We start from the raw sequence: 26408 nt of genomic DNA, 5'->3' as shown, positions 1-26408 counted from the left end.
GATTTCACAGGGGTTTTTGCAATACATGGAATTCACCAGCAAATTACTCTTAAAGAGGGAAAATCAATCATTTGGAGCAGAGATAAGCTGAAGGCAAGGGAGCCTTGGATTGATCCCGTCTGTGCAGGCGTGTGTGGAATTCAGCAGATAACCTGGGGAGAGGAGGAGGGGGGAGTCTGGCAGAGAGAGGGACAGAGGAGGAGGTGGGGGAGGTGGAGGAGGGAGGAGGAAATAGGAAGGGCGATGGAAGAGGAAGAAGAAAAGGAGAAATGGGAAAGAGAATGGGGGGTGAGAAAGAGCAAGGAGAAGAGGAATAGAAGGGGAGAGGGATGGGAGGAGAGGAGAGGAGGAAAAGAGGAAGGAACAGAAAGGAGAGGCAGGGAGGGCAGCAGCGGGGAAGAAGTAGAGAGAGGCCCGGAGCAGCAGCAGGAGTGGAAAGCCATCGGGAGGAGCACAGCACACATTAAGGGCCTTAGAGAATCACCCCGGTTTACAGATCTGGAAACTGAGGCCCAGAGAGAACAAATGACCCATCCAGGAAAAACAGCTCCTGCCCACCCTGGGCAGACCACAGAGGAGTTTGAGGAGGAGGGTGTAGGTGGGCTGAGAGCCTGAAACCAGGGCAGAGAAACTGAGGCTCGGGGCCGGACAAGCCTGGCAGGTAGGAGAGAAAGACAAGGCTGAGCTACGGAAGCGTGTGCTATGGCCTTTGCTGGGTTCAGGGTTGGGACTGTGTGTCCAGGAACAGGGCGTGGAGTCGGGGGGACATGAAGAGACAGAGACAGGTGGCCCTGCACTCAGGAATTGCACGGAGGTGCGGGCATCAGTTCTCCCAGGCTCTGAAACCTGGAAGGGGCCTGGGGACTGAGGCTGAGTTAGGGGATGGAGGCGGTGGCCACTATCTGCCCTCACAGTGGGCAGCCTGGTGTGCTGGGTATGGCAGCAGGCAGGGCCAGAGGAGCTTGGCACACCAAGGGTGATGGGTAGGGGACTGGCGGGAGCAGCAGGGACGGGAAGGGTGCCGAGAGGCCTGCCTCCTGCCAAGGTTCACACGGGCATGTCTGATTGGGGTTAATTAAGTGAAAGGCTGGACAACAAAGGCGTGATAAAGAATCCATCTTCATGGGTTTTGATTTTCTGCCACTCGATAGTATGGATCAGACCAATAGAGCACGGGGAGGAGACCTACAGCCCCTGGCCAGCATTGGGGGGTCAACTTGCCCCTGCATGCAGCCATGCCTTTGCCCTTCCCTGCCTGCCCCTCTCGCTCCGGGCCAATGTCTAGAAATCAGCCCTTCCCAGGGCCACCTCCTCCACTCCCTTCTAGGACAAGAATAACCACCCATATTTACTGAACGCTCACTCAGTCCTGGGCGCTTTACCAAGATTTTGCAGCTTGCCCACAAGAGTGCTGTTAGGTGGCCCTCCCTCATTCTTTCCATTTTGCAGATTAGGAGATTGAGGCTCGGAGAGGTAAGATCTTGTATGCCAAATTACACAGCTGAAAGGGGCAGTTGCCTTTTGAAGGTCCAACCCCAAGAGGCCGTGCTTTCAGCCACCACTGAAGCCTGGAGCCACTGACCATGGGGCTCTTACCTGGCAGGTCTAAGTCCTGGACATGGTTTCTGGGAGGACAGCACTGACTCTTGGGGCACATCTGGGCACCGCAGACCGCAGCCCCTTTTCCATCTTAGCTAAGGGTATCCCACCAGCCTGCAGAGATCCCTGACTCTTCCCTGTCTTGCTTTACAGCACCGCTCACCCCTCCCAACATACAGACCACCTTGGTCCCTGCTGTTCCTCCCTGGTCCATCCTATGTCTGCATGGTCCTCCTGTGGAAAGGAATTAAGGTCCCTTCCAGGGTCTATCATAGTTCACAGGGTAAGCTGAGGTAGGCACCCCTAGCGTTTGGGGCACAAAGGGGAAAAAAAACCCACACACAAAAGCTCCTACTATTAGCCTCCTGACTTAGGCAAGAAAATATAACTCCTATTACCCACTAAAACAAGATGGGACAAGGTGCCCTTAATCCTCATTCTCTTGGTATGCCTCATTCTCCCCACTTCACAGATGAAGAAGCTGAGGCTCCAGGAATGGGAGTGAGTTGCCCAAGGCTACACAGCTAGAAAGTGACAGGGCCTTTCTACTGTATCACTTCACTGGTCACCAACCAGCTACTCCCCTGACCTATAGCAGAGAGCTGAGCCTTTCCAAGGGGCAGGCTGGCAGGGCAGTGCTGAGCCGGGTGGAGAACTAAGCAAGAGCTGTGATGGAGACATCCGCAGGCCTCATGTCCGGGGAAGGAGTCTGGGGTTGGGCCAGACTTTCCTCCCTTTGAAGGCCAGGTTGTCTGCAGACAGAGGTGCCAGTGTCCAGAACCTGCAGGTGATAACCAAGGGAAGCTTGTACTCAGAAGGCAGGTGCAGACCCTGCGAGAGCCCAGGCCATCCCCCCCTGCAAGCCCAGGGCCCGGTCCTGCCTGAATCTGCATGGAGAACTACCAAGCAGTTCTTTTTTATATACATACAATTATTTTTCTAAAGATGTTTATTCGTGAGAGACACAGAGAGAGAGGGGCAGAGACATAGGCAGAGGGAGAAGCAGGCTCCGATATGGGACTCAATCCTAGGACCCTAGGATCATGCCCTGAACCACCCAGGCGTCCCCGTGCCAGGCAGTTCTTAATGGAAACACCACCCTGGGCCCTCCTAGAGTCGTGAGCACTCTGTGAACCTGGAGAGGGCCCAGCACATTCTAGGCTCTCAATAACTAGTTGGAATAAATACCACTGGGTCGCTTCACGGAGCCAGGTGACCCTTGGGATGTGGATCCGCTGGCTGTGGGTGACGCAGAGAGCAGGAGGGGCGTCCTTTCTGGACGGTGCCTGCTGTGACGGGTCCCAAGGCCTCCCCCCACTTCCAGCAGCGGGAGGTTGGCGGGGGCAAGGTTGGGGGGGGCCGAGGGCTGGGGGGGGCAGCCCCTTCTGGCAGCGGCTGATAAGAAGGGCCAGGGAGCTGCTCGCTGGCCTCCGCGGGGGTGGCAAGGCTTCAGTCACCGGGAGCAAGGCGGGCTGGCTGCACGGGCGTGGGGACGGTGGGGGAGCACGAGTGATCTGCCTCCTTCCCCCTTCCACTAAACAAATAAAGCAGAGGCAGTGGCAGCCCCGCAGGCAGCCGCCGGCGCCCCAGCCCGTGCGGGGAGGGCAGCGCTGCGCTCGGCTCCGGGACCCGCGGCTGCCGGCTATCAGCCTTCTCATCGCCTCTCCCAGCTGGGGGAGAATTTAATCCACCGGCCTCCTCTCCACACGCACTGGGACTCCTTTTGATGTTCCTCTTTATCTCCCTTCCCAACAAAATTGCCCCTCCACAGCTCCAAGAGGGCCCCCTGCCTGTCCCCGCACCCCCGTCCCCCTCCCCTCCCTCCCAGCCGAACCAGCAGCCCTCCTCCATGGGCAGGCTCCCGCCCTCCACCTGCCTGGGCTGCTCCCTGACCTTGGCAGAGGAGCCTGCCCCTGGTGCTCGCCCCTGCCCTCCTGGGCCCTTCCCTGCTTGCATTGGGAGCCACGCTGTGCAGTGGAAGGGGCTGGAGAGCTGGGTGGTTGAGAGCCGAGGCGGCGCTGGAAACGGAACAGACCCAGCTTCAAATCCTTCGCTGGCAGCGGTGAGGCCTGAACGAGCTGCCCTCCCGGGCCTTGCTTTTCTTCTTCAGAAAAAGGGGTGCACAAGACGCTAATGTCAGTAAAGATTCTGGTTAAGTCACGTGCAGTACACAGTTGGGGCTTGATAAATGGAAGCTGTCTGGTGGAGGACTGCAGTTCATAGGGGCTTTGCACCACTTGGGTGAACTACCACACGCAGATCCCATCCCGAGGGGCTGGCAGTCACCAGCCAGGTGACTGGGCCCTCTGGGCAGGTTCTGAAAGGGGCAGGCTGAGCACTTAGTGGGACTTAGCCAGAAGGTTGCCCTGGGGTCTCAGGACCACAGTGGTGGCAGGCCTGAGTGAACATCCAGCACCTGGTGGCAAACCTAGGAGGGCAGGGACCTCATTCATTGAGACCCAGAAACCTGGCCTGAGGGGCCAGTGCTCCTGCCCGGCCAGGTACATGAGCTGAGTCCACACTGAGCTTAGCCCCACCCTCCCAGGCATCTCTTCAGTCCCTTGCTCTGGTTTTCCATCCCTGTACCTCGTGGCAGCTCCAGCCCCCCCGCGCCTAGTACTCAGAAGTACTCAGCTCCCTGCCTTGCCTTGCTTGGTCCTGGTGATTCTTGAACATCAGTGAGCATCAACATACCTGGCAGGCTGGCTGGACCGTGCTGGGTCACGCCCCTGGGGTTTAGGAAGGGTACAACTGCTGTAGCCCAAAATATGCATTTCTAATGAGGTTTTTGGTAATGCTGAGCTGCGGGCCCCTGTACCCAACTCGGAGAACCACCGCTCTGCCCTAGCAGTTCTCGCCCTTGGAAGCACATTAGAATGAAAATGGAAAATGTTACAAGGTCCTGAGGTCTGGTCTCCCCCAGCCCACCCACATCTGATTTGCTTGGTCTGGTGGGTGCAGCCTAGGCTTGGGGATGTTTTAAAGATGCCCACGTGATTTTGATGGGTGGTCTGATGGAGGATTCCTCCTCCGCCTCTGCCCTGCTCGCCCCTCTGGATCCCTGTGGGTGCCACCAAGCCCCTGCCTGCCCCTGCTAATGTCTTCTCAACCCTGGCTGTGCCACATGATTCTCTAGGGAGCAAAGAAAAAAAAAATGCAGCTGCCTGAGCCCCACCCCAAGAGGTTCTGAAATAGTGGCCATGGGCATCTATGTGTCTGATGTTTAGAGCTCCGCTGGCAATTCGGATGTGCAGCCAGGTGAGGAGGGGCTGGCCCAGTGTGACTCACTCACTGCCACGTTCACCTTCCTCAGTTGCAGCAGTATTCTTGTGCTTCAGAGCTTGGATTGCCTCGCCGTTGCTCAGGAAGGCAGTGCCAAAGCCCTCCAGACGGTGCCTGGGGTGGAACTGCACCCCTACCCCCAGCCTCCTGCTGTCCCCACAATCTCACCAGCTCTTCCCTACGTGCACCCTTTGCAAATCAGCTCACTGTCTGCCTATCACCAGTTCCTCATTCCTGCTCTATGCCTCTGCTTAGGCCAGTGGTGGTCCCACACCAGCAGAGGCAGGACAGGCGGCACCTGAAACTTGCTCGAAGTGGAAATTCACAGGCCCCCAACCTACCACATCAGGTATTCCTGGTGGTGGGCGGCAGTCTGTAGCTAAACACAGCCTCCAGATGATTCTGATACAGGCTAAGGACAGAGCTCCGTGTGTAAAGCTACTGCCTCGCGCCGAGTTCCCCCCCTCCCTTCCTAAAACCCCTTCAGAACTCCCCTTCTTGGGCCAGCCTCCTTGCTTGGCCTCACCAGCTGGCGCTCGCTCAGATTCTGCTCTGGGATGCTCAGCGTTACCACCTGCATTTGCTTGGGGGAACTGGCACTGCACCGGAGCTGCTACTGGGGGATGCCCTGGCCCCCGCTCCCCTCAGCCTGGAAAGCACCCCGGCCTGGGTGCTGGGCCTGGGCTTTTATCCTCACTCTGCTTCCAACAACCTGTGCAACCTTGGGTGGCTCAACCGCTCTGAACCCCGTTTCCTCTGGAGGGGTTTCCAAGCTCCAGTGTTTCTTCGTCTCCACCCTAGGGCCCTTGGGAAGAGGATCGCACAGAGTACTGGGTGAGGAAAAGCTGCTGAAAGCCCGTCGCTTCTTGAACACCCTCTATGTCCCTGCTCTGCTGTGGGTTCCATTGCCCCAGGCAGGCTCTGTGGCCTCGAGGGCTCCCAACATCCCGCCTTAGCCACGGAGGATAACTCTGTGGTCATTGTGAACGGTGTCTGGCCAAGAGTAGGTGTCCCGTAAAAGCTGCTGTGTTGTCATTGTTAATATCGGCGCCTATTTGTACGGTCATGAACAGTCTCCAAGACCTAGTTTTAAGTGACAAAACCCAGCCCAGAGCAGTGCAAGTGGCGTGCTGCTGTTTGCGTCAGGGAGAGGAGGGGTAGATTCCTGGCGCTCGTCCTATTTGCGAGGACGACATGCTGGAGAAGAGACCCATGGACGGGGTACCACGGTGGCCTCTAGAGGAGGCCCTCCGGTGGCTGGGCTGGTGGGGACAGGGAGATGGCAGTGTGCCCTTTACACCTTTGAACTATGTGAAAAATTTCCATGTCTGTATTTATCACATCTTAACATTTTCTGTGTTAGGAGGAGTAAAACGTGACAATGCTTGGGGTCATTTTCTGCCGGGGATTTGGTCCAGGCTCCTCGGAGTAGGATGTAGGGGTGTGGCCCATCCCCCTCCCCCGCAGCGCTCCCCGCCCCAACCTCCCTCTGGGTGAGGACTGCGCGTGCTCAGGAGCCCCAGTACCTCTTCCTCGGCTTCACTCTCCTCCTCTGGGTGTGGGCTGCACCCCCAAAGCCTATGGCCCATCAGATACAAAGGGGGCTGTTTCTCTAGAGCAGGGTGTGTTCCTGGGGTCCACTGGGCCCCCCCTCCCTTACCCTGACCTCAGATCTCACCATCTTTTCTCTCCGGTTCCTTCCTCCTCTCCGTACCTTTCCGGCTCCTTCTCTGTCTCCATACCTTTTGACTGACCGACTCCCACTGACAGAACCTGGTAAGTGAGCCTGGGAAGGGCAGGGGTTGGGAGGGCGGGGGGGGGGGGGGGGGGGGCAGCATAGGGGAGGGGCTTCGGAGAGGGTGTTCCTCCACTTGCCCTGGCAGGACTCAGCCTGCCCCTACCTTCTCGGGCCTCCAGGTCCCGTGGTGGGGGGAGAGGGGCTGGTGTCGCCGGCACAGAGCTGTCACACACTGCCGGGTTTGGCTATTAGTGCCCCTTCGGGCATTTAATTGGCCCTCCATCTGACGGATGGATTCCATGCCAGGGAAAACTGAGGACCAAAGGAGCATCATCACCTGGGCCGTCTGCAGGAGCCGCTCTGGGTGGGGAGCTCTGGAGGCCCTGTGTTTCTCTGAACCCCAAGATTGGCAGTGTTCTCATTTTGCCAATTTGTAATGACAAATAGAAAAAATTCAAAAGACTGATGCATAAATATTAATATGCGTCCATTCTACAAATGGATTTGACCACCTGTGGGGCAGGTCCAAGGCTGTTGGAAGAAACTCATGAACCCTCAGGCTTCACTGGAGGTGTTCTTTCCAGCCTTACCAGGACCATCCCCTTCTGGCCATGCAGAGGCTTCCAGATAGCCTGGCTGCCCCCCTCACAGCAGGAACAGGTCCTGGAAGGGATCCCCAGACAATCAAGAAGACAGGCCTGCATCCTTTGCCAGCTCTCGGTTCCAAAGAAACCTACACAGAGGGGCTGTGCTGGGCCCTGGGCCAGGGGTGACCAGCGTGAGGACATTTCTTCCTGGTGCTCACAGCCCAGGTCTGTAATCTACTGAGCATCTGCAGTAAGGGTCAGGAGAGGCTCTCAACAGGCTGGTTACAAACCACAAGCCGTCTGCCTAGGTTAAAGGAGGCTTATTTGGGGGTAATTTCCCCCCACCCCCATGGGGGGTTGAATCCATTTCGGAGCAGGCCAGACCCTGGGAAGTCAGGAAGCCATGTCTCCCGCCTTCCTCAGTGATTCTTTTGATCTGGGGTCTTGGGTAGCACAGACACCTCATAGCCTTTTTTTTTTTTTAAGGCTCTATGAGCTCGGGCCCTGTTAGAATGGTCAGAAACACCTGACTTGGAGTAAAAGCACCCCCACATGAAACTATGGAGGCTGCTGGGCTGCAGGAGAGCCCGTGAAGGACATAGCAGCTCTGAGCTACCCAGGATCCAGTGTCCTCCAGGCCATCACCAGCTGGCCACAGTGTGGGGTCCACAGGGGTTCACTTTGCCATTCAGCCGCTTGGGTAATTCCCATTCCATGTGCAAGGAAGCCACTGTTCTCTCTAAGGGACACGTTCCAGAGGGAGGGAGGGGAAGGAGCCGTGTTCTAGTCTGTCCCCCATGCCCTCTCCTGCCTAAGACTACTGGGGACACATATTTGCTTCTCTCCCCTCCGTCCCCTTCTGACCCTCTTTCCTGTCTCCCTGCCGGACCTTACAGCTGCAGATCCTCCCAGGTTGAGGTCACTGGGATGGAGGACGGGAGCAGGAGGTGTGAAGTGAACCAAACCATCTGAAAGGGATATTTGGGGCATCTGAAAGGATAACAAAGGCAAAAAGAACTGTTGGAGGATACTCCCCATGGGCTCAGACATGGATGGGAGGCAGGGTGTGAGAGCCAGGCCAGCGTCACCCAGAGGAAGCCAGAGCACTTTGCAGTGGGGCGCAGGCAAGCCCCGCTATGGACGCTGCACCTCCTCTGCCTCAACCAGAGCCACTCTGCTCTGGACCCTTGGCCTCCTGAACCCTTTCTGACTGGTTTCTTCTCCACTTTGCCCCAGGGCCTGAACAGCATGTTCGAGGTATACCTGGTAGGGAACAATTCCCAGCACTTCATCATCTCCCCGACCTCTGTCCAAGGAAAAGCAGACATTCGTATCCGGGTGGCCGTCCCCCTGGACTACGAGACTGTGGACCGCTACGACTTTGACGTAAGGCCCTCTCATGTTTTCTTTGCCAGGTGGGAGGCTTTCAGGGGAGGCCCAGGGTGATACCCTCTCCTTAAACTCCCCTTTCTTCCTCTCCCCATTCTTCCCCTGCGGATCCAACTCCAAGAATCCATTGAGCCCATGGCAGAGGCTGAGCCTCCCCTTTTCAAGGAGGACAAGGAAAGGTCTGGGAATTGAGCAGAATTTTACTGGGCACGGTCATAGCCACTGAAGCCCATAGGAGCCCAGCCTCTGCCAGCCCAGACCTCAGCAGAATCAGTGGCACCCTGGCTTAGGAGCACTGATAGAGGGACTCACGGCAACACTCACCTGGGATGGGCAGTGACTCAGATAGGAACTCTGGGTTAGGACTGCAAAGATCCTGGGGTGACTTACGGGGACAAGGCTCCGGGAGCATGGGAGAGCTCACCTGGGGCCCTGCTCTGCACACCCAGCTCTTTGCCAATGAGAGTGTGCCCGACCACGTGGGCTATGCCAAGGTGAAGATCACCCTCATCAACGAGAATGACAACCGGCCCATCTTCAGCCAGCCACTGTACAACGTGAGCTTGTATGAGAACGTCACCGTGGGGACCTCTGTGCTGACAGTGCTGGTGAGTCCTGCTTTTCTATAGGGCCGTTGAGCTCTGGGGAAGACCACGGGGAGGTTACCAAAGGGATTTGCCCAAGAAACGTGGGCAGTCAGGGAAGGGGGGTGCCCCAAGCCCCCAGAAGCTGTGGTGTTTGTGTATGGAAGCATCTGGACTCTTTATGATGGGGTGTCCATGGTCAGGGCAACAATGTGGAAAGAGGATCAACCAGGGAGAGGATGGGATGGGCCAAGGACGCCTTGTTCCTGAGAGAGACTGGACCTAGGTGGGCCAGGAGCCCTGGAAGTGCCCTCTAATAGGGATAGGGGCCAGCCATCTCTGAGGAGGGCCACCCTCCCTCTGAGCACCAGGGAAGAATGGGCTCCTTGAGGGTGCCTGGCCATCCCCAGCTGCCCTTTGCTGGGACTTATGAGGGGCCCCCTGCAGTGTCTGTCTGTCTGTATCGGTTGGTACTCTCGATGGCAGGGGACACAAACCCTTAAGTGGTTCAAAAAGAATCAGCTCGTGTCATTCAAAGTAAAAATGATTTCAGGCCTGGCTAGACCCAGGCACTCAGCAGGAATTTGACTTTGGCACCAGCCTCTGCTTTATTTACATTGGCCGAGAGGAACACCAGCACCCCTAGGCTTGCTTCTTCCCAATTTATCAACCTTAGTGGGAAAACAATATTTTCAGTAGTTCCAGCAAAAGTCCCAGAGCTGATTCTCCTTGCTGGGCCATCCTGGAACCAATCATCATGATCTTGATCTACCAGAGATGACTCACACTCTTCCCAGGTAGAACCGGGACTGGGTCAGCTCCATCCAAACTATATGGGCTGAAAATGGGAAAGGGGATATGCCAAAGGGACTTCAACCAAAGCAAAAGAGGATCAGTTGCCAAGCAGATCAAAGCGGCAGATGTGTGATATGGAAGCTTGGCTCTTACCCGCAGTAGGTGCTCAATAAATGTGATGCAGTTGAGCCCACTGCTGCCCCCTCTGCCCATTCTGAGGGCCTTGGAGTCCTCGCTTCCAATTCTTGCTCCATCCTTACTCCAAGCTAAGCCAAGCCAAGCCATTGCCTGCTGATCCCAGGGCCCCTACTCTGAAGTCTGTTTACTCTACCGACAGATGGTGTGAAACTGTATTGAGCCCCCAGGCCCTTCCCATCTGACAGTTATTAATATTTCAAACAGATGTTTAGCTAGGCGGGCCATCAGACAGAAACACTAAGTCTGCTGTGGCTGTTTCCCTCCCGCCAGCTTCTGCCAAGGTGCTCCCTGCAATCAGTCACCTGGTGCTTGAGGCCCTGTGGATCCTCTTGCAGCCTCTAGGGGCCCAGCCAGAGAGCAAGTGCCAGAGGCTTTGGCCTCCTGGACCCAAAAAGAGTCTGTAGCCCCCTCCCCCGACCCCCGCAACCATCTTCAAATATCAGGGTACAGGACACCCAAGCAGCCTGTGCTTCAGGGCCCCAGCGGGCCTGGGACCACATGGCAAAGAATTCAGGTGTCAAACTTGGTGAGTGTCCAGGGATTCCTCTCTGGTATTCTTGCTGGGGACGGAGGTCTCACTTTGCAGGCACTAGTTGCCATGGCTCTGGGGAGGAGTTGCAAAACCTAGGCAGCAGAAGGGTCAGAAGGCACCCCTCTGGGCTGGTGGCCAGTTGCCAGTGCCAGGGACAATGCATAAGGCCCAGTCTCCTCTGGGGCTGCCACTGGAGAGTAGATCCTCAAACTGGGCTTTTTTCAAGCACCTAGAGCAGTTCCTGGGCCTGCGTGGACCCCTGCATGCCACCCATGACCCCTTCTTCAGTTTCTCATGTTTAACAGATGCATTTAGCCTCCTCTGAGTGTGTCTACCTAGGGCTGGCCCATCTGGTCAGCCTCCAGTTCTCGAGTCTGTCTAAGCCTTGCCCACCTCCTTCTCAACCCCCACCCCTGCTCCCCGCCGGCCCTATGCAGAAATGAAGGGGCTGTTTCACCCAGTGACAAGCTCTAGTACCAGGCCTGTGTGCCTACGGGAGCCCTGGGCCCCTGTGGGAAACTGTGAGCCCTGCTTTCCTTGCCTTTGCTGTGTGCTAGTCTATCCACATCACCCCTGGAAGCCTTTTGTTTCCTCATCTGCAAAATGGGCATGAGACCTCCCAAGGCTGCTGTCAAGAGGTGTGAATGTAGGGTGTGACAGCATCCCCTGGGCCACCCTCCTTACCCACCATCGTCTCCCAGCCTCCCCCCGGTGCGCTTGCAGAGCTCTAGCAGGGAGCACGCTGCGAAGCCACGCCAGCACCCTGCCCGGCCTGACCTGGCCTCCCCCACCCTGCCGTTTCCCAGGTCGGCCTAATCTTTCCACCTCCTTTGCTGCAGGAGGAGCTGAAGTTATAGCTGCCTGCTCAGGGACTGTGAAATTCCTTCTCCGTGACCTTTTCTCGGATGTTATTAAAATGTTTCATGGGCAGTTGTGTCAGAAAAAAAATAATGAAGAAAAGGAAAATGTTTTAATTTGCACCGAGGGCTGGGGCGCAGAGCCTGCCATGAGGGGCCTCCCCAGCCCCCACCCTGGCACTGGCCAGGCTTCTGTGGGCTCATCACCCAGCCCCGGGGGGAGGCAGTAGTTTGACAGTGGGGGTGGGGAAGCTGGGAGAGGAGGCCCCGTGACCTCCAGCTGGGAGAGGGAGAGGAGGCCCCGTGACCTCCCGGCAGGTGGAAGCACTGGACCCTTGGACCTCCCCGCCCCCTGGACCTCCCCCAGCCCAGGCTTTGAGCCTCTTCCAGACCCCAGTTACAGCAAAAGAGGAGTTTCCACTGGCAGAGGGGAAAACGTGGGGGACCTAGGGTTCGGAGGCTTGACCCTGAGCACCAACTCTGCCCCCGGCCAACCGTGGTATTGAGGGCAGAAGCTGCTGCTCTTCGTGCACCTTATCTGTAAAATGAACACGAGGGGCTAAGATGCGTCTACGGTTCCTTCCAGACCTAGTGCCTGGGGTGGTGACGCCCCGAGGAGGGGGGTGGCCAAGCTGACCTCCGAAGGCAGCTGCCACTGATAAACCGCCTCTGCTGCTGCAATAATCCTTTCCACGCCAGCTCTGGTGAGCCCTGGCGGGAAGCAGACCCTTGACACTTGGTGTTTCTAACCCTGCACATGCCGTCCTTCTCATTTTACAGGGAAGGAAATGGAAGCTTAGCTTACATGCCGCACAGCTTGCCCAGGGTCCCAGGGCTGGCAAGCAACTGAGCTGAAGTTCATAGGACTGCCTGACCCCGAGCCATGGGCTTTTGTCCACTGGGGCAGCCCATCCAGAAGGCTCTGGGTTAGCCCACTGAGCCTGTCCTTTCACGCTCAGAGCTGAGGGTAAAGAGAGGAGCTGGGGAGTGCTCGCTGCAGGACCCAGGTGGACAGGCCCCGGGGTTCTTCTTGTGTCTCTGGGTCTTGTGTCTTGTGTCTTGTGTCTTGTGTCTTGTGTCTTGTGTCTGGGTCTTGTGTCTTGTGTCTTGTGTCTGGGTCTTGTGTCTTGTGTCTTGTGTCTTGTGTCTTGTGTCTTGTGTCTTCTTGTGCCTCAAGAACCTCTGGCACCATCAGGTGAATCTCCAGTTCTGTAGGCCCCAAGCCACCCGAGGGTCAGAGCTGGGTGAGCTACTTTCACTGAGGAGCAGACCAAGTCTGAGAGACTAGAGCACTTCGCCCAGGGAAGCAGGAACCCCCAAGGCAGCCCAGCACTGTCTTCACTAGGAAAGGCTTGCTGGAAGGAGGGAGGGTGCAGGGCAGATGTCAGTGCCAGTTGGAGCCGGCTCTGAAGGGCGACCATGCAGGGGAGGGATGTGCAGGGGACAGGTACCCACATATGTTTGGGGGAGGCGCATGAGGTGCACTCGCGGGTGTGTGTGCATAAACGACACAGGCATGCTCTTATATCTGCATGCACATGTGTGCAGCTCCCTGTGCTCTGGGGCGAGTGTATATAATGCACACGTCTGTGTTCATGAACACGTATAAAGGTTCCTATATCCTGTTGGTCGCTCCCCGTTCTCTAGGTTGTGTGGTTGGTTCCATCTTCATATCCCCAGTCTGCTCTGATTCTCACCTTCCCATCCTACCTCCTGACCTGACAAGAGTCAGGTAGGAAGGCTAGTTAGTCAAGGCTGCCCCAAGTCTTCTTCCTACTTGGGGGAGCCCTGCAGCCTGTCCAGTTGGCACCTGGTGCCTAGCAGGCTTTCCTGAACGGTAAGAAAGCAGTCCAGCCATTCGTCCTTCCAACAGATGTTTTTTTGAATACCTAGTGTGTGCCAGGCACGTGGCCCTGAGGACAGTGGTGATATGAGTCTTGGCCTCATGAAGTTGATAGTCTCCTGGGAAAGCCTGATGTGAATACTAAGAAATGAATCTTTAATTATTACTTGCTATGATGGAGAGATTAGGGAACTATGAAAACCTATAACAGGACTTTGACGGGAGTCAGGGAGGACTACCCTGAGGAATCGGCAATTGAGTAGGCATTAACAGGGAAGTGAAAGGAGGGAAGCACATTGGACAAAGAGGGGGAATAGTATGTGCAAAGGCCCTGTGGCTAGAATATAGAGAGAGGGATAGGCTCTGTAGGGAGGTGGAGTTCCACTCCCATGACGTAAATAGGGCTCAGCTTTCTCTTTTCCTCCTGCATTGGCACCCACCTCAAATATAACCATTGGGCTGCTGTTCTGATAGCGAATAAATCCTGTGTCAGACATCCCCATTCACTTCCCTATTCCATCCTGGTGGCCCATGGTAGGCATTTGGGAGATTGCTGACAGAGGTTGTACACGGCACGTGCCGTGAGCCAGCCTCGCCTCCTGCAACGGGGAGCTCATGTCCCCAGATTTATTAGCTCCATGTAGCTGGGCAGCAAGAGAGGGATGCTGAGAAGGAACAGCAGCCAGGAAGGAGGTTACTCCTAGGGCAGATCTTACTACCCTCCAGGACCTTCTATCCCTGTTCCAAGGAGCTGGGGCACAGTAGAAATGGGCAGAAGAGGGACTGTCGGACGAGATGGGATTCTTCTCTAGGCGTAGAATCAAAGCAGGAAGGAGAAGTACATAAGACTGGGTGGGTGTGGGGCCAGTTTGTTCAGCCCAGGGCCGAATGCTACTGCTTGGCTCCAAGGGGGCCTTTTAGGGGCTGACAGGCATGGTCTCTCTCTCTCTCCGCCCTGCCCCTCTTCCCAGCCTGTCCTTGGGAGACCGGTAATGTCTTGGGCAGGGTCATGGACCCTGTTCTGCCGTGGGCTGGCCACTCCTGCAAAGTGTGGCTTCCTTCCCATCAGGTGAGGAAAGTAGCACCTGCCCCCACACACGGCTGGTTTCCTGGGAGACCCCAGAGTGGTGACGTGGGGTCAAAGGCTAAGCAGTCAAAGGCTTACAGTGGTCCAGAGAGGGTTTTTATTGTCCGTGGCCTTCGAGGACCCTGACCGGGCTGTCCTCTACCCCTTCAGCCTGTGTGCAAGCCCAGCTCTGCCGAGATGGGCCCTTGATGGGCCACGGAGCCTATGTCCTCTCCGACCTGGGGGAGGTTCGCTGAGAGGTCCTGTCTGGGAGGGCTGTTGTGAGAATGGGATGGGACAGCTTGGGAGGGCGCTCAGCACCGAGCCCGGCCAGCAGCATGCTCAGAGGAAGGCAGGTGTGAAGGAGGGTGTATGGCCCGGGTGTGCACTCAGGGGCCTGGATTCAGAAGGCTCCATGCTTGATGGAGCCTTGATGCGCTGCCGTCACTGTCTTGAAATTCTTAATTTTTTGAACTAGGGGCCCCATGCGTTCACTTGGTTCTGGGCCCTACAAATTACACAGCTCAAAAAAAAAAAAAAATTACACAGCTCGTCCTGGCTCCAGGAGCTTTCTCATTCCCTCCCCTTCTCTGCTGTTTCCATGCATTCCCACACTCAGCACGCACTCGGTTAATGCTTGCTCTGTGGCATGCTCTGAGCAAGGACCCACAGAGCTTGTTCCCATTTCTGTTGCATAAGAAACCACCAGAGCTTGGCTGCATAAAGCGATAGCCGTTTTCTTACCCGCATGGATCGGGTAGGTCAGGAATTATGGAAAGAGCTCAGCAAGGGGCCCTTCTGTGCTCCTCCGGGTGTGGGGGTGACTCCAACAGCTGGAGGCGTCTCCCTCCCATGTCTGATGCCCAGACTGGGCCTATCGTGAGCACCCACACACGGCCTCTTCCCACGGGGCAGGCTTTGCAGACACAGGGGTTCTGAGCAGCACCACCTCAGAGGAGGCCTCTGGGGGAAAGTGTCCCAAGAGAACCAGGTAGAAGTTGTGTGGCCATTCCTGACCTAGCCTCAAATTCACGTAGTCATTTACACTGAATTCTCCTGGTTATAGTGACTCACCAAAGCAAGTTTACACCAAAGGCAGAGGATGGAGACACTCCCGGTGGAAAGAATGTCAAAGCATTTCTGCAAATGTGGATGTCTTGGAACCAGTTAGAGCTCCAGTTCAGTCCCCCTCCTTTCCAGCTCCCCTTGGTTTTTTCCCTGGCTATTCTCACCACTCAGGGGTTCCGTTGCTAATGTCCTTTCCTCCCCACTGCACTGGAAACTTCCCTAAAGCAAGCAGAATCTAGGGGTGCAGACCCCAGCCCAGGAACAAAGGCAAGGCGCTGGGAGGCACAATGGCCACCAGATTCCAGGATGGCCTGGGGCCTCCCAGTCCTAATCAGGGCATGTGGTTGCAAGGTCGAGGCTGAAATGCACCCAGCCCCTCAACCCAGTTCTCTGGACGGGTGAGCAGGGGCTGACCCTGCTTCCTTGGCTACTGTCGGGCACAGCAGTGAGCCCCTGTGTCTCCACTCCAGAAGCCTTACCCACCGTCCCTCCCAGTGCAGAAGACACAGGGGCAGGAGGAGGGGTGAGGCAACTACCATACTCCGTTCAGTGGCTGTTTATTGAGTCTAGAAGGATGGCAGTGAGCAAGACAGACAAACATCCCCATACATTCCAGGGGCAGGAGGCAGATGATGAATCAGTGAAACACAGAGTGTGTCAAATGGGGAGAAGTGTCATGGGGAGAAATCGAGGTGGGCCAGTGGGAAGCGCCAGGGGTGGCAGTGTTACTATGTTCTCTCCAGAGGCCATTGGAGAGACCTCTCGCAGAAGGCGGCAGTGGATGGAGGCCTGAAGAAAGGAGTGGAGGGGTAGGAATTGGGAAAGAGCTGCCTCAGGCTGAGGAAGCTGCAGGGAGAGACTTTGAGACCAGAGCCTGGTGGTGTAGGTAGAGGAGAGGTGGTCACAGGAGGTGGCTGATGAGGACAGGGAGCCTATCGGACATGACAGCCAGAGAGATTTGATGGATCAAGGTGGTGGCCATGTAGGGAATAGGCTGAGGTAGGGGTGGGGAAGAGTGAGGGTGAGGAAGGCACCAGGGTGGAGGCTGGGAGAGCAGGTGGGAGGTGATGGCTCCACCCACACAGGTGACAGCGCTCTGGCTCAGGTCTGGGCCCAGCAAGGTCCATCTGCCTTCATCTCCACTGACTGCCAGGGGGTCCCTACGGTTTCAGTCTCCTCCTCTATAAAATGGGGAGAAGAAGTCCCATCTCAGCAGGGTTGCAGAACAATGAATGGAAAGGCCCCCACGTTGCCAGTGCTTTGGTAGTGGTACGAGCGCCTGCTGCATGCCAAGCGTCCAGGGCGCTCCGCGCTGTTCTAGAACGGTGGCCTCTCCCCACTTCTGATAGCATCAGTTCAACTTGATTCTATCATCGTATAAAGCTGGTGACAGAAATTGCCAACATGAATTATTAGTAAGTCTGGGAGATAACACGACCCGACGAGCAGACCTCATCCAAATACTTCAGCAAAACCGAATGGAGCCAGGGAGGTCAACACAGGGGAGAGCCCAAGCTGGGCCTCCGGACACGCCTGGGCCACCTCTCCCACCTTCCCCTGCCTGAGAAGGGCCCCCTGCCCCCCCCCCCAGTACCTGGCGCTGGGCCTCCCCACCCCCTTCTGACACCCTTCACTGCGGGCATCTTAATTGATCTCATTGTTCTCTAGTCCCTTGAGACGGGAGACTCCAGCTGTGCTTAAACAGAACAAAATCTCTTCCAATTTCCCCACCGTTTAAAAGAAAATTGAATATCCACAGCCTGGGGAGGGGAAGAGGGAGGTGAAACACTGTGTGCACGTGCATGTACACACACACACACACACACACACACACACACACACACACACACACACATCACCCCAGCACCCCCGCCGCCCCTCCGAAGCTGGCCTGAAAGGCCTTTGGAGGCACACCCACCCCCATTTGGGGCATGTACTTCCGAATCCCTGTAATCTATTCTTGGGTTCATCTCCAGCTGGAAAGGCTGGTGCAGTGGCTGGGGGGGGCGGGGGGGGGTGCTGCTGATTAACGGGTCAAGTCCCTCTGTCAGGCCTTGGTGCTCCTTGGCTGTGTGTATCTCTTTTATCTAAATATCAATCCCTAACACCAAAATGGGATGGGCTGAGAGGTAGGACAGGCGCTAAGGCGAGACACAGGGCACACAGTTGGCTGCCGCCAGCCCACCAGCACCTAGGGCTTCTGGAAGGAGCCATGGCAGGGCCTGTGTGAGTATGGAGCGCTGCCCCTCCTGCCCCCGCCGCCCCTACCCCCACCATGATTGCCCGGGACCTTGCCTAGGATCTGACCGTGTTCAGCCATTTACTCAGCTACTTGACTTTTGGCAAATGGAGAGAAAGCCCTCATTACCTGTCAGGCCCTCAAACCCTCCCTCCCTGATGCCCCCAGAATCCTCCCTCCTGGACCAGAGCAGCTCAGCCGCTGACCTTTGCCCCTTGACCAGAAATGAAAGGCCAGGCCTCATGAGTGGGTGTTGTGAGCTCAGCAAATGATAAACCCTTTGTAGGAGGTTAATTGTCTCGTCTGAGCCCACCACACAGAAGCCAGTAACAGATGGCCAGAGGGGTCAGGAACCTGCCCCAGGGTCAGCCAGCTAGCAAGTGTCCAAACAGGATTCGAACCTGGGTCTGTCCAATTCCAAAACCCCTGGAACCCCTCTCCTGCTTGCTGGTCACCATCAAGTGCCTTCCCACTTTGGGCTCCAGTGGGTGGTCCACCAGTGGGTGGGCTCTGGTGGGAATCGGTTGACTCCAGAGTCCAGGGAGAAGAGCAGGGCCTGAGCCTGGGACGCAGGAGTTCTGTGGTCACTGGGTGACCTTGAGCTGGTCCCTGGCTTCTGGGGCCTTGGTGTCCTCATCTGTAAAATAAAGGAGTTGTGCCAGAGACTCTCAAAGTTCCCCTGTGCTAACAATGTGTGACTGCCTGCCCCCCCGGAGAGTCCCCCCACACCTGTGCCCAGAGCCTGTGGTCCCCTGCACTCTGCCTGTCAGAGTCACCCTTCAGTAGGTTAGCCGCTGATTGTTCCTGCTCAGGCAGTTGCTCACAGGACACCAGAGCAGAGAAAATGGACCCCCTGGGCAAGAGGACAATAGGTAGCTGTAAGAATGGCCAGGGCAGAATGAGTTCATAAATGCAGTCAACCAAACGCCTGCACAAAACCCACCTGTGCCCTCTGCTGGGAAGGTTATGGGCTCCAGGAGGGGATGACGGAAGCAGGAGAGGCTCAGAGCAGTTGCCAGGGCCTCAGCCTGAGGGTTTGTCCTGGGAGGAGGGGCCCCATAGAGCTTTTGGGGAAGTCGAGCTGGGCCTATGCATTCTGGGTTGGCGGGGTTGGCGTAATCTTGCTGCACAATCCCTGTAGGAGGCAATGACAGCTGTGGTTCCTGCTAGCTGCTTTCTGGAGTGGCTCAAAGTCCCTATGCCCATTGATTTGGTGTTTTTCAAACCTTTTTTTTTTTTTTTACTATAATCCATAATGAAAACTACATTTAACTTCATACGCAGGACATACATACATCCATATCTAGAACAAAAACAGTACCTCCTTACCACGTGTAGTAATATACTCTAGTATTTTATTCTACTAGACTTGGGTTTTTTTTTTTTTAAGAGAACTTTTGAGGTCTATTAGCAACTGTCAAACGTATCATGTACTGTTATTAACTCTAATCACCATGTTGTACATCATATCCTCATGAATTATTTATTTTATAACTGGAAGTTTGTAGCTCTTGATCCCCTTCACCCCTTTTTGCCCTCCTCCCACTCCCCGCCTCTGGCAACCACACCAAATCTGTTCTCTGTGAGCTGGGTTTTTGTTTTTTAAGATTCCACATGTCGGTGAGATCCTACAGAATTTGTCTTTCTCTATCTGACTTATCTCACTTAGCATGATGCCCTCAGGGTCCATTCACATCGTCACATATGGCAAGATTTCCTTCTTTTTTTATGGCCGGATAATACTCCGTTGTAAGTATACAGCACATTTTCTGTTGCCACTTATTCTTTGATGGACACTTCTAAGTTGCTTCTCTATGTTGGCTGTTGCAAATAAAGCTGCAGTGAACATGGGAGTGCACATACCTTTTCAAGATAGTGTTTTCATTTTTTTTTTCAGATAAATACACAGAAATGAGATTGCTGGATCATATGGTATTTCTATTTTTAATTTGGGGGAGGGGTCCCTATTGTTTTCCATAGTGGCTGCACCAATTTGCATTCTCACCAAAAGTGCATGGCTTCCTTTTCCTTCACATCCTCAGCAACACTTGTTTCTTGTCTTGATGATGATAGCCATTCTGACAGGCGTGAGGTGATACCTCATCGTGGTTTTGATTTGCGTTTCCCTGCTGATCCGTGATGTTGAGCACCTTTTCATGTGTCTGCTGGCCATCTGGATGTTTTCTATGGAAAAATGTCTATTCAGGTCCTCTGCCTTTTTTTTTTTTTAAATCAGATATTTTTCTGCTATTGAGTTGCAGGAGTTCTTTATATATTTTGGATATTAACCCCTTATCAGATTTGTGACTTGTAAATATTCTCTCCCCTTCTGTAGGTTGCCTTTTCACTTTGTTGATGGCTTCCTTTGCCGTGGAGTAGCTTTTTAATCTGATGCTGTCCCACTTATTTATTTGTAGCTTTTGTTGCCTGTGCTTCTGGAGTCAGATCCAAAATGTCCCCAAACCTGATGTCGAAGAACCTACCACCTATGTTTTCTTCTAGTTTTATGGGTTTAGGTCTTCCATTCAAGTCTTTCATCCACTTAGAGTTAATTTCTGTATATGGTGGGAGACAGTGGTTCAGTTTCATTCTTTTGCATGTGGCTGTCCAGTTTTCCCAATACCACTTACTGGAGAGACTGCCTTTTCTTCATTGAGTGTACTTGGCTCCCTTGTCGAATATTAGTTGGCCATATATGCATGGGTTTATTTCTGGGCTCTCTATTCTGTCCCATTGATCTATGTGTCTGTTCTGCTGATGTCATACTGTTTTGATTATTATAGCTTTATAATACAGTTTGAAATCAGAGCACGTGGTATCTCCAGCTTTGTTCTTTTTTGTCAAGATTGCTTTGGCTATTTGGGGTCTTTTGTGATTCCACGTGAGTCTTAGGATTGTTCTATTTCTGTGGAGAAAAAAATGCCATTGGAAGTTTGATAGGGATTACATTGAATCTATAGATTGCTTTGGGTAGTATAGACATTTTATCAATATTCGTTCTTCCAATCTATCAGCATAGAGTATCTTTCTATTTGTGTTTTCTTCAATTTCTTTCATGATGTCTTATAGTTTTAACCTTAGTATATTCTATTTTCTTCTACCAGATTTCATTTTTTAAGATACCAGTCACGACCCACTATTGATTTCATGACCAACTAATGCAAGTTTGAACATCTCTAGAAGAAGCCTCCTCTACTTACTATGCAATGATGATGATGGTGGTGGTGGTGGTGGTGGTGGTGATATTGATATTATCTCATGTTCCTCAAGCGTTCAGTACAGGAGGCAGAGTGGTAGAGACCCCAGGCTCCAGACTTAAACATCCAAGTTTATCCTGACTCAGCCATTTCTGAGCTATATGACTTTGAATAGGTTGCTTGTATCAGCAGTGACCCAGTATAGCTACCAGTCACAGAACCACCCCCCAGCCCCCAGAGAGTTTCTTGAATAAGATTGAAGTGTATTTCTCCCTTCCTGTAAGGGAGATATACTGCTTTCCTATAGAGGTGAGCAGCCTTGGGTGGCTCCTTCAAGCTCTCTTCTCCACGCTGTTCTAGGATGTGGCACTCATCATCATCATGGTCCAAAGTGGTTGCTAGAGCTCTGGGCATCACATCCATATTCTAAGCTGCAGAATGAAAGAAATGAAGAAGGGTACTCTCCTTCCTTTTTAAGAAGACCTCCTAGAAATATCTTACAAACCTTTGTAAGTTCATCTCATTGGCTAGAACTTACTCATATGGCCGTGCTTATCCTCGAAGGAAGCTGGCACATGTTACCACAGATAATAGTTCTAGGCAGACTGGAGTCTATAGCAGTTCTAGGCAGATAGTGTCGTACCACCCAAAAGTAACAATTTTTGTTCATTTGAAAAAGGGAGCATGGATGTTTATTCTCTGCCACATAACCTGTTGTGTGCCTCGGTTTTCTCTTCTGGAAAAATGGTGATGAGGTTCGCTCCTTATGGATTTGTTGTGGGGCTTCAGTGAGATAATTCACATAAAGAACATAGACACAGGATAGGTGCTAAACAAATGGTAGGTACTGTCACTCAGTGCCTGGCGCCGAGCTCAGCAACTACACGTGACATCTTGCGGAGGCCCCCATGACGACGTGGTGAGGTAGAAATTAGCCTCCCCGTTTTATAAATGACAGCACTGAGATTCAGCAAAGTTAGCTGTTTGCCTGAGGTCATACCGTGGAAGGGGCAGAGCTGAGGAATGAACCCTTGTTTCTAGAATGCCACATCCTTTCCTTTCACCATGAACTTGCACAGTCTCCTCACGGAGACGGAATCCCTCCCTGGGAGCCTGGTGAAGCTGTGGGGCAGAGGGGTATGACAAGATGCACGCTGAACTTGACTGGCCGGTGTCTGAATCCAAGGCCAGAGCTCACTCTGCTGGCTCAACCACCTGCAGCAGGCACCCCCCTGCCCAGAGGGGAAACAAGACCAGAACAAAAGACCCCTCTAAGCTCCCCAGCAAGATCCCTAAACGTAGGGTCTGGAAGATAAAGGTCTTCAATTTGTTCAGTGATCCTGGGCAAGCCTCAGTCTCTCTGTCTGCAAAATGGAGGGAGTGCTGCTCATCTTTGTCTCTGCTCTGGGGACATTGTTACAACGGCGCAACCAGCATGTTTCGAACTCCTTGAGAAACAAGTCTTTGTAAGGGAGATATACTGCTTTCCTATAAGTGAGCAGAACATTCTGACTGCTGGAGGTGGGGTGGGCAGGGGAGCAAGGGAACCCAAATGTCTGTGAGTGGGGGCTGCTGCTCAGGCATGAGTGCTTGGGGCGCTCACTGGATGTGACTGTCTTGCCATCAAGCCCTGGGCTGAAGTGGCCCAGGTGAGTGGGGACTAGGGCTGCAACCCTCTGCTGGTCTCAGAGATCACCGGTGATTTATAGTTCCTGTGTCGGACTTTGACCTTAATTTCTTCTGTCGTCGCAGGGCTGTAAAATTCATTAGGGACCCGCAGGCGGAGTGATGGAGATGTCAGGTGGGCAATCATGTGGGTATTTAATCTATCAGATGTGTGGCTTGCCATTTAGGGAGACAACAAGAGAATGTGGAATCAATACGGCTCATTAGCGAGCAGCACGTGCTGGCCCAATCAGCTCCCGCCAATGGCAGCAGGCGTGGGGGGCGTGCCACCTGGACTCTAAGTCACCTTGGGGTGAGGACATGTCCTGGCGCATGGTGGGACCAGCCCCGGCCCAGGCACCTCTCCCTCACCTTCCTGCTAGGCCTGGAGCTGCCTGTTGCATCCCACGGGGGCAAGGGAGAAGAGGGAAGGGGTGAGGGCAGGGGTGTATGGTGAGATCTGGTAATGGGGGAGTCATAGTTTGACTGCACCTCCAGGGGGTTGATTAGACTGTCTTTTCTTCTTCCTTCCCTCTCCTCTGCACATGAGGGCTCACTTAACTGAGCCTCAGCCCCTGTGTCTGGCCCCCCATCTCTCTGGCCCCCTCCCCTTCTCATCCTCTGCCACATAATCCCAGCTTGATGACTGGCCCCGGAGAGGCCCTGCATCCCTTCTGACTGTGAATGTCTTGTTCACCTCCAGGCAGCCAGCTACTCTCCCTCCTGCATCCCTGGGAAATGGTTTTCTGTCTCCTTCTTTCCTTTGTTTGATGGTCAGATGTGATTTTTTTTTTTTAAGTCACTCCGTGGAGTCTTCCTCAAACCCAAGGGCGTAAGGGAATGGACAGTGGTATAGGAGGGCTAGGAACTGAATTTTTTTCCTCTTTGTTCCTCATGTCCTCTTTGTCTGAATGTCGGACAGACTATGGTTCAAATCCCAGCTCTGCCACGGTTTTGAACCCCAGCTGGAGGACCCTGAGCCGCTTGCAGCTGTGAGAACAGGGATGTGCTGTCACCATGTGTGCCCAGTGCCCAGCCCGTGTCTGAGGCCTGGCTCCCCCAGACGCAGACTCTGAGACAGGACTTGCAGGCAGGCAACTTACCTAGGAGGTGGCCCCCGGTAACCTGGGACTGGGAAGTGAGATGAGGCCACTAAAGGGGGTGTCGTGAAGCCACTTACCGTGGCGGGCTGTTGGAGCTCTGTCCACTGAGACACCGGAGGGGGAGAGGTGAACCAGTGTCCCTCAGGGCAAGGAAGCTGGGGTACTGATCCATCAACTCCAGGCCCCACTGGGGATGTGGATACCCCGACATGGCAACTGCTTCCTTGAGAGAAGAGCCTGTGGGGCCAAAAGAAGTCCAGGCACTCAGTAAAGCAGCCTCTGCTGGGTGGAGTGAGCACCAGGGGGTTGTAGGTGGCGCTGGCTCTTTCTGTCAGTTGGACACTTGTCACGTCCATACAACAAGGGAAATAGGAGTATTTATTCCCCCAGAGTGGGAATGGAAGTGGAACGTTTCAGGACACAGATTTCTTAGGATAATGCCTGGAACCCAGTCAGGACTAAACCAGGCTGAGCTGCTGTTACTGGTTTTCTAGTTATTATTAGCTGGAGCTGCATCGTCTGTAAAATGGGATTGTGCTTCTTATCTTGCTGGTTGTTTTAAGGATTAGGGACGAAGCTTGTCCAGTTCCTCAGGCAATGCCAGGCCCACAGGTGCCGCTCAGCAAGGCAGTGATCTCTGCCATCCCTGTGCCTCTGAGCCCCCCCCCCCCACCGACAATCCCTCCCTGAAGCAGGAGGCCCCGGGGACCACCAGGCCCGCCCAGGCCCCAGGCTCTGGCAGCTGCCTGCCACCCTGACAGCCTTTGACATCTTGTAATTGCTTTCCCAGGAAGACTCCTTTAAGCACAGAGCTGCTGGCCAGAGCAATTTGCTCCCCATCAATTTTTATTTCCAGGTTTTAAAATAAAGAGAACTAAAGAAGGGGGTGGAGGAGCCCAAGAACAACACCGTGTCCTCAATAACAAACAAGCCGGGGACCCCTCACACCTGGAGAACACCTGTCAGCCGGATCCTCATCCCTCCTCCCCCTGCCACAGAGGCGAGACACCTTCATACCTGGGGTGGGGGCCTGGCTCGTGCTGGGCCAGAGGGACGCCTCCCGCAGAGCTGAGTGCCACGTCCCCTCCACCCCCACGCGGCCTGCAGCTGGCCTAGACTGCTAGGAAGTGACAGTGGGCAGACGAACACCTTCCCCCTCGAGGTGATTCCCACTGCCAGGCACCGGTCTAAAGCACCTTACGTGTGGGGGCGCCTGGGTGGCTCAGTTGGGTAAGCATCTGCCTTTGGCTCAGGTCATGATCCCGGGGTCCTGGGATCGAGCCCTGTATCAGGCTCCCTGCTCAGCGAGGACTCTGCTTCTCCTCTCTCTGCCCCTCTCCCCGCTCATGCTCTCTCTCTCTCAAATAGATCAAATCTTTAATAAAAAAAAGGGAAGGAAGGAAGGAAGGAAGGACGGACAGACTTTACATGCAACCCTTTCTTTAATCCTCATGATGACTCGGCAAGGCAGCTACTACTATCAGGCCCATTTGACAGATGAGAGATGAGAGAGCAGAGGCTTAGAGTACGTGTCCCTATGGTTGTTCCTCCTCCTTTCTCCTTCCCCTTCCTCCTCTCCTCTTCTCCCTTCTCCCTCTCTTTCTCTTCCATCCCCCACCTCCCCCCACCCCGACCCCATCGTATCCTTCTGGTGCCCATGCCTCTTCAGAAGTCCATCTACTCAGGAGCGGGGACTCTTGGCTTGTCACTGGTAGAAAGGACCTCGTAAGTAATCACATATAATCTCTTTACTCTGCTGCAGTCTGTGGAGGGTGGCCTCTGTGCCTGGCACTGGCTGGATGTGGGGCATGCACGTGGAGCAAGACCGGTCCTGGCTTCATAAAGCTCACAGTCTGTGGGAGGAGGTAGCCAGTGAACATGCACCCAGATATTCCTGCCAAAACCACGCCCTTCTCCGCATCGCACCCAGCCACCAGGCAGGGCTGTCCACCCCAGCTGAGTCCAGCCAGTTCCCAGTACAGCGCTGACCACCCCAGTCTAAGCCCACTGCCTGTCACCACTACTGACTACCGTGACCACTCGGCTCCTAGCCCACGCAGCAGCAAGTGGGCAGCTGAGTGAACTTTTACAGAGGTAAATGGGTCCTGTTAGCTGAACCCATGGAGGTGAGAAGGAGCACTGTTGGCCCAGGGAAGTAGGGTTTAAGGGTTGTGAGGCAGGAGCAAGCCTGTCCTATTTGGAGCCCGGAGACTGGGTGGCAGGAGCAGAGTGATCCAGAGATGGTTCAGAGAGGATGTCAGAGGCTGGCCAGTTTGGATTTTGTCTCAAATGCTCTGGAAGTCTGACACACTGGCCAGTGGCATCTCATATCGTCAGTCTGGCTCCAATGGAGAGTGGGCTACTGGCACCAGAGCAAGGCAGGCAGATGGGTGAGGAGGCTGTGTAGCACACAGGCCCTGAAATCTAGTGTCTCATTCAGGGTCCTGCAGCTGGAGGGTCGGAGCAGAAGCTGGACCAGAACCTAGATCTCACTTTGCCATTTTGTCGGCATTTTCATGACTCTACACTTAGTGCAGGTCCTCTGTGAGGCCCTTGGTGCCTGGTCTTGTACTGTGCCTTCCAAGGAGAAGCGCATTCTGACCCTGGAGGAGCAGAGGGTCCAGCTGGGTAGCAGAGAGGCTTTAACACAACTTGTACAACAACTG

General features: G+C 54.5%; 1 protein-coding gene across 15 annotated transcripts in view; it reads left to right on the top strand.

The window, feature by feature from the left end:
- CDH23 (cadherin related 23) overlaps positions 1-26408 on the top strand; it is a 410879-nt gene that overhangs the window by 243897 nt on the left and 140574 nt on the right. For 14 of the 15 annotated variants that reach the window (XR_005986846.1, XR_005986845.1, XR_005986847.1 and 11 more), the window contains exons 12-14: positions 6652-6657; positions 8443-8592; positions 9045-9203. Coding sequence is in view for 11 of the 15 variants with exons in the window: in XM_041749258.1 (XP_041605192.1) it covers positions 6652-6657; positions 8443-8592; positions 9045-9203 (315 nt within the window). In the remaining 4 variants the exon portion in view is untranslated. The remainder of the gene's footprint in view (positions 1-6651; positions 6658-8442; positions 8593-9044; positions 9204-26408) is intronic. The other variant, XM_041749260.1, reaches the window with a different exon arrangement.

This window comes from Vulpes lagopus, chromosome 3 (assembly GCF_018345385.1).
Source record: "Vulpes lagopus strain Blue_001 chromosome 3, ASM1834538v1, whole genome shotgun sequence".
Classification (NCBI taxonomy): domain Eukaryota; kingdom Metazoa; phylum Chordata; class Mammalia; order Carnivora; family Canidae; genus Vulpes; species Vulpes lagopus.
The sequence above is the reverse complement of the archived record's forward strand: the minus strand, read 5'-3'. Positions and strand labels throughout refer to the sequence as shown.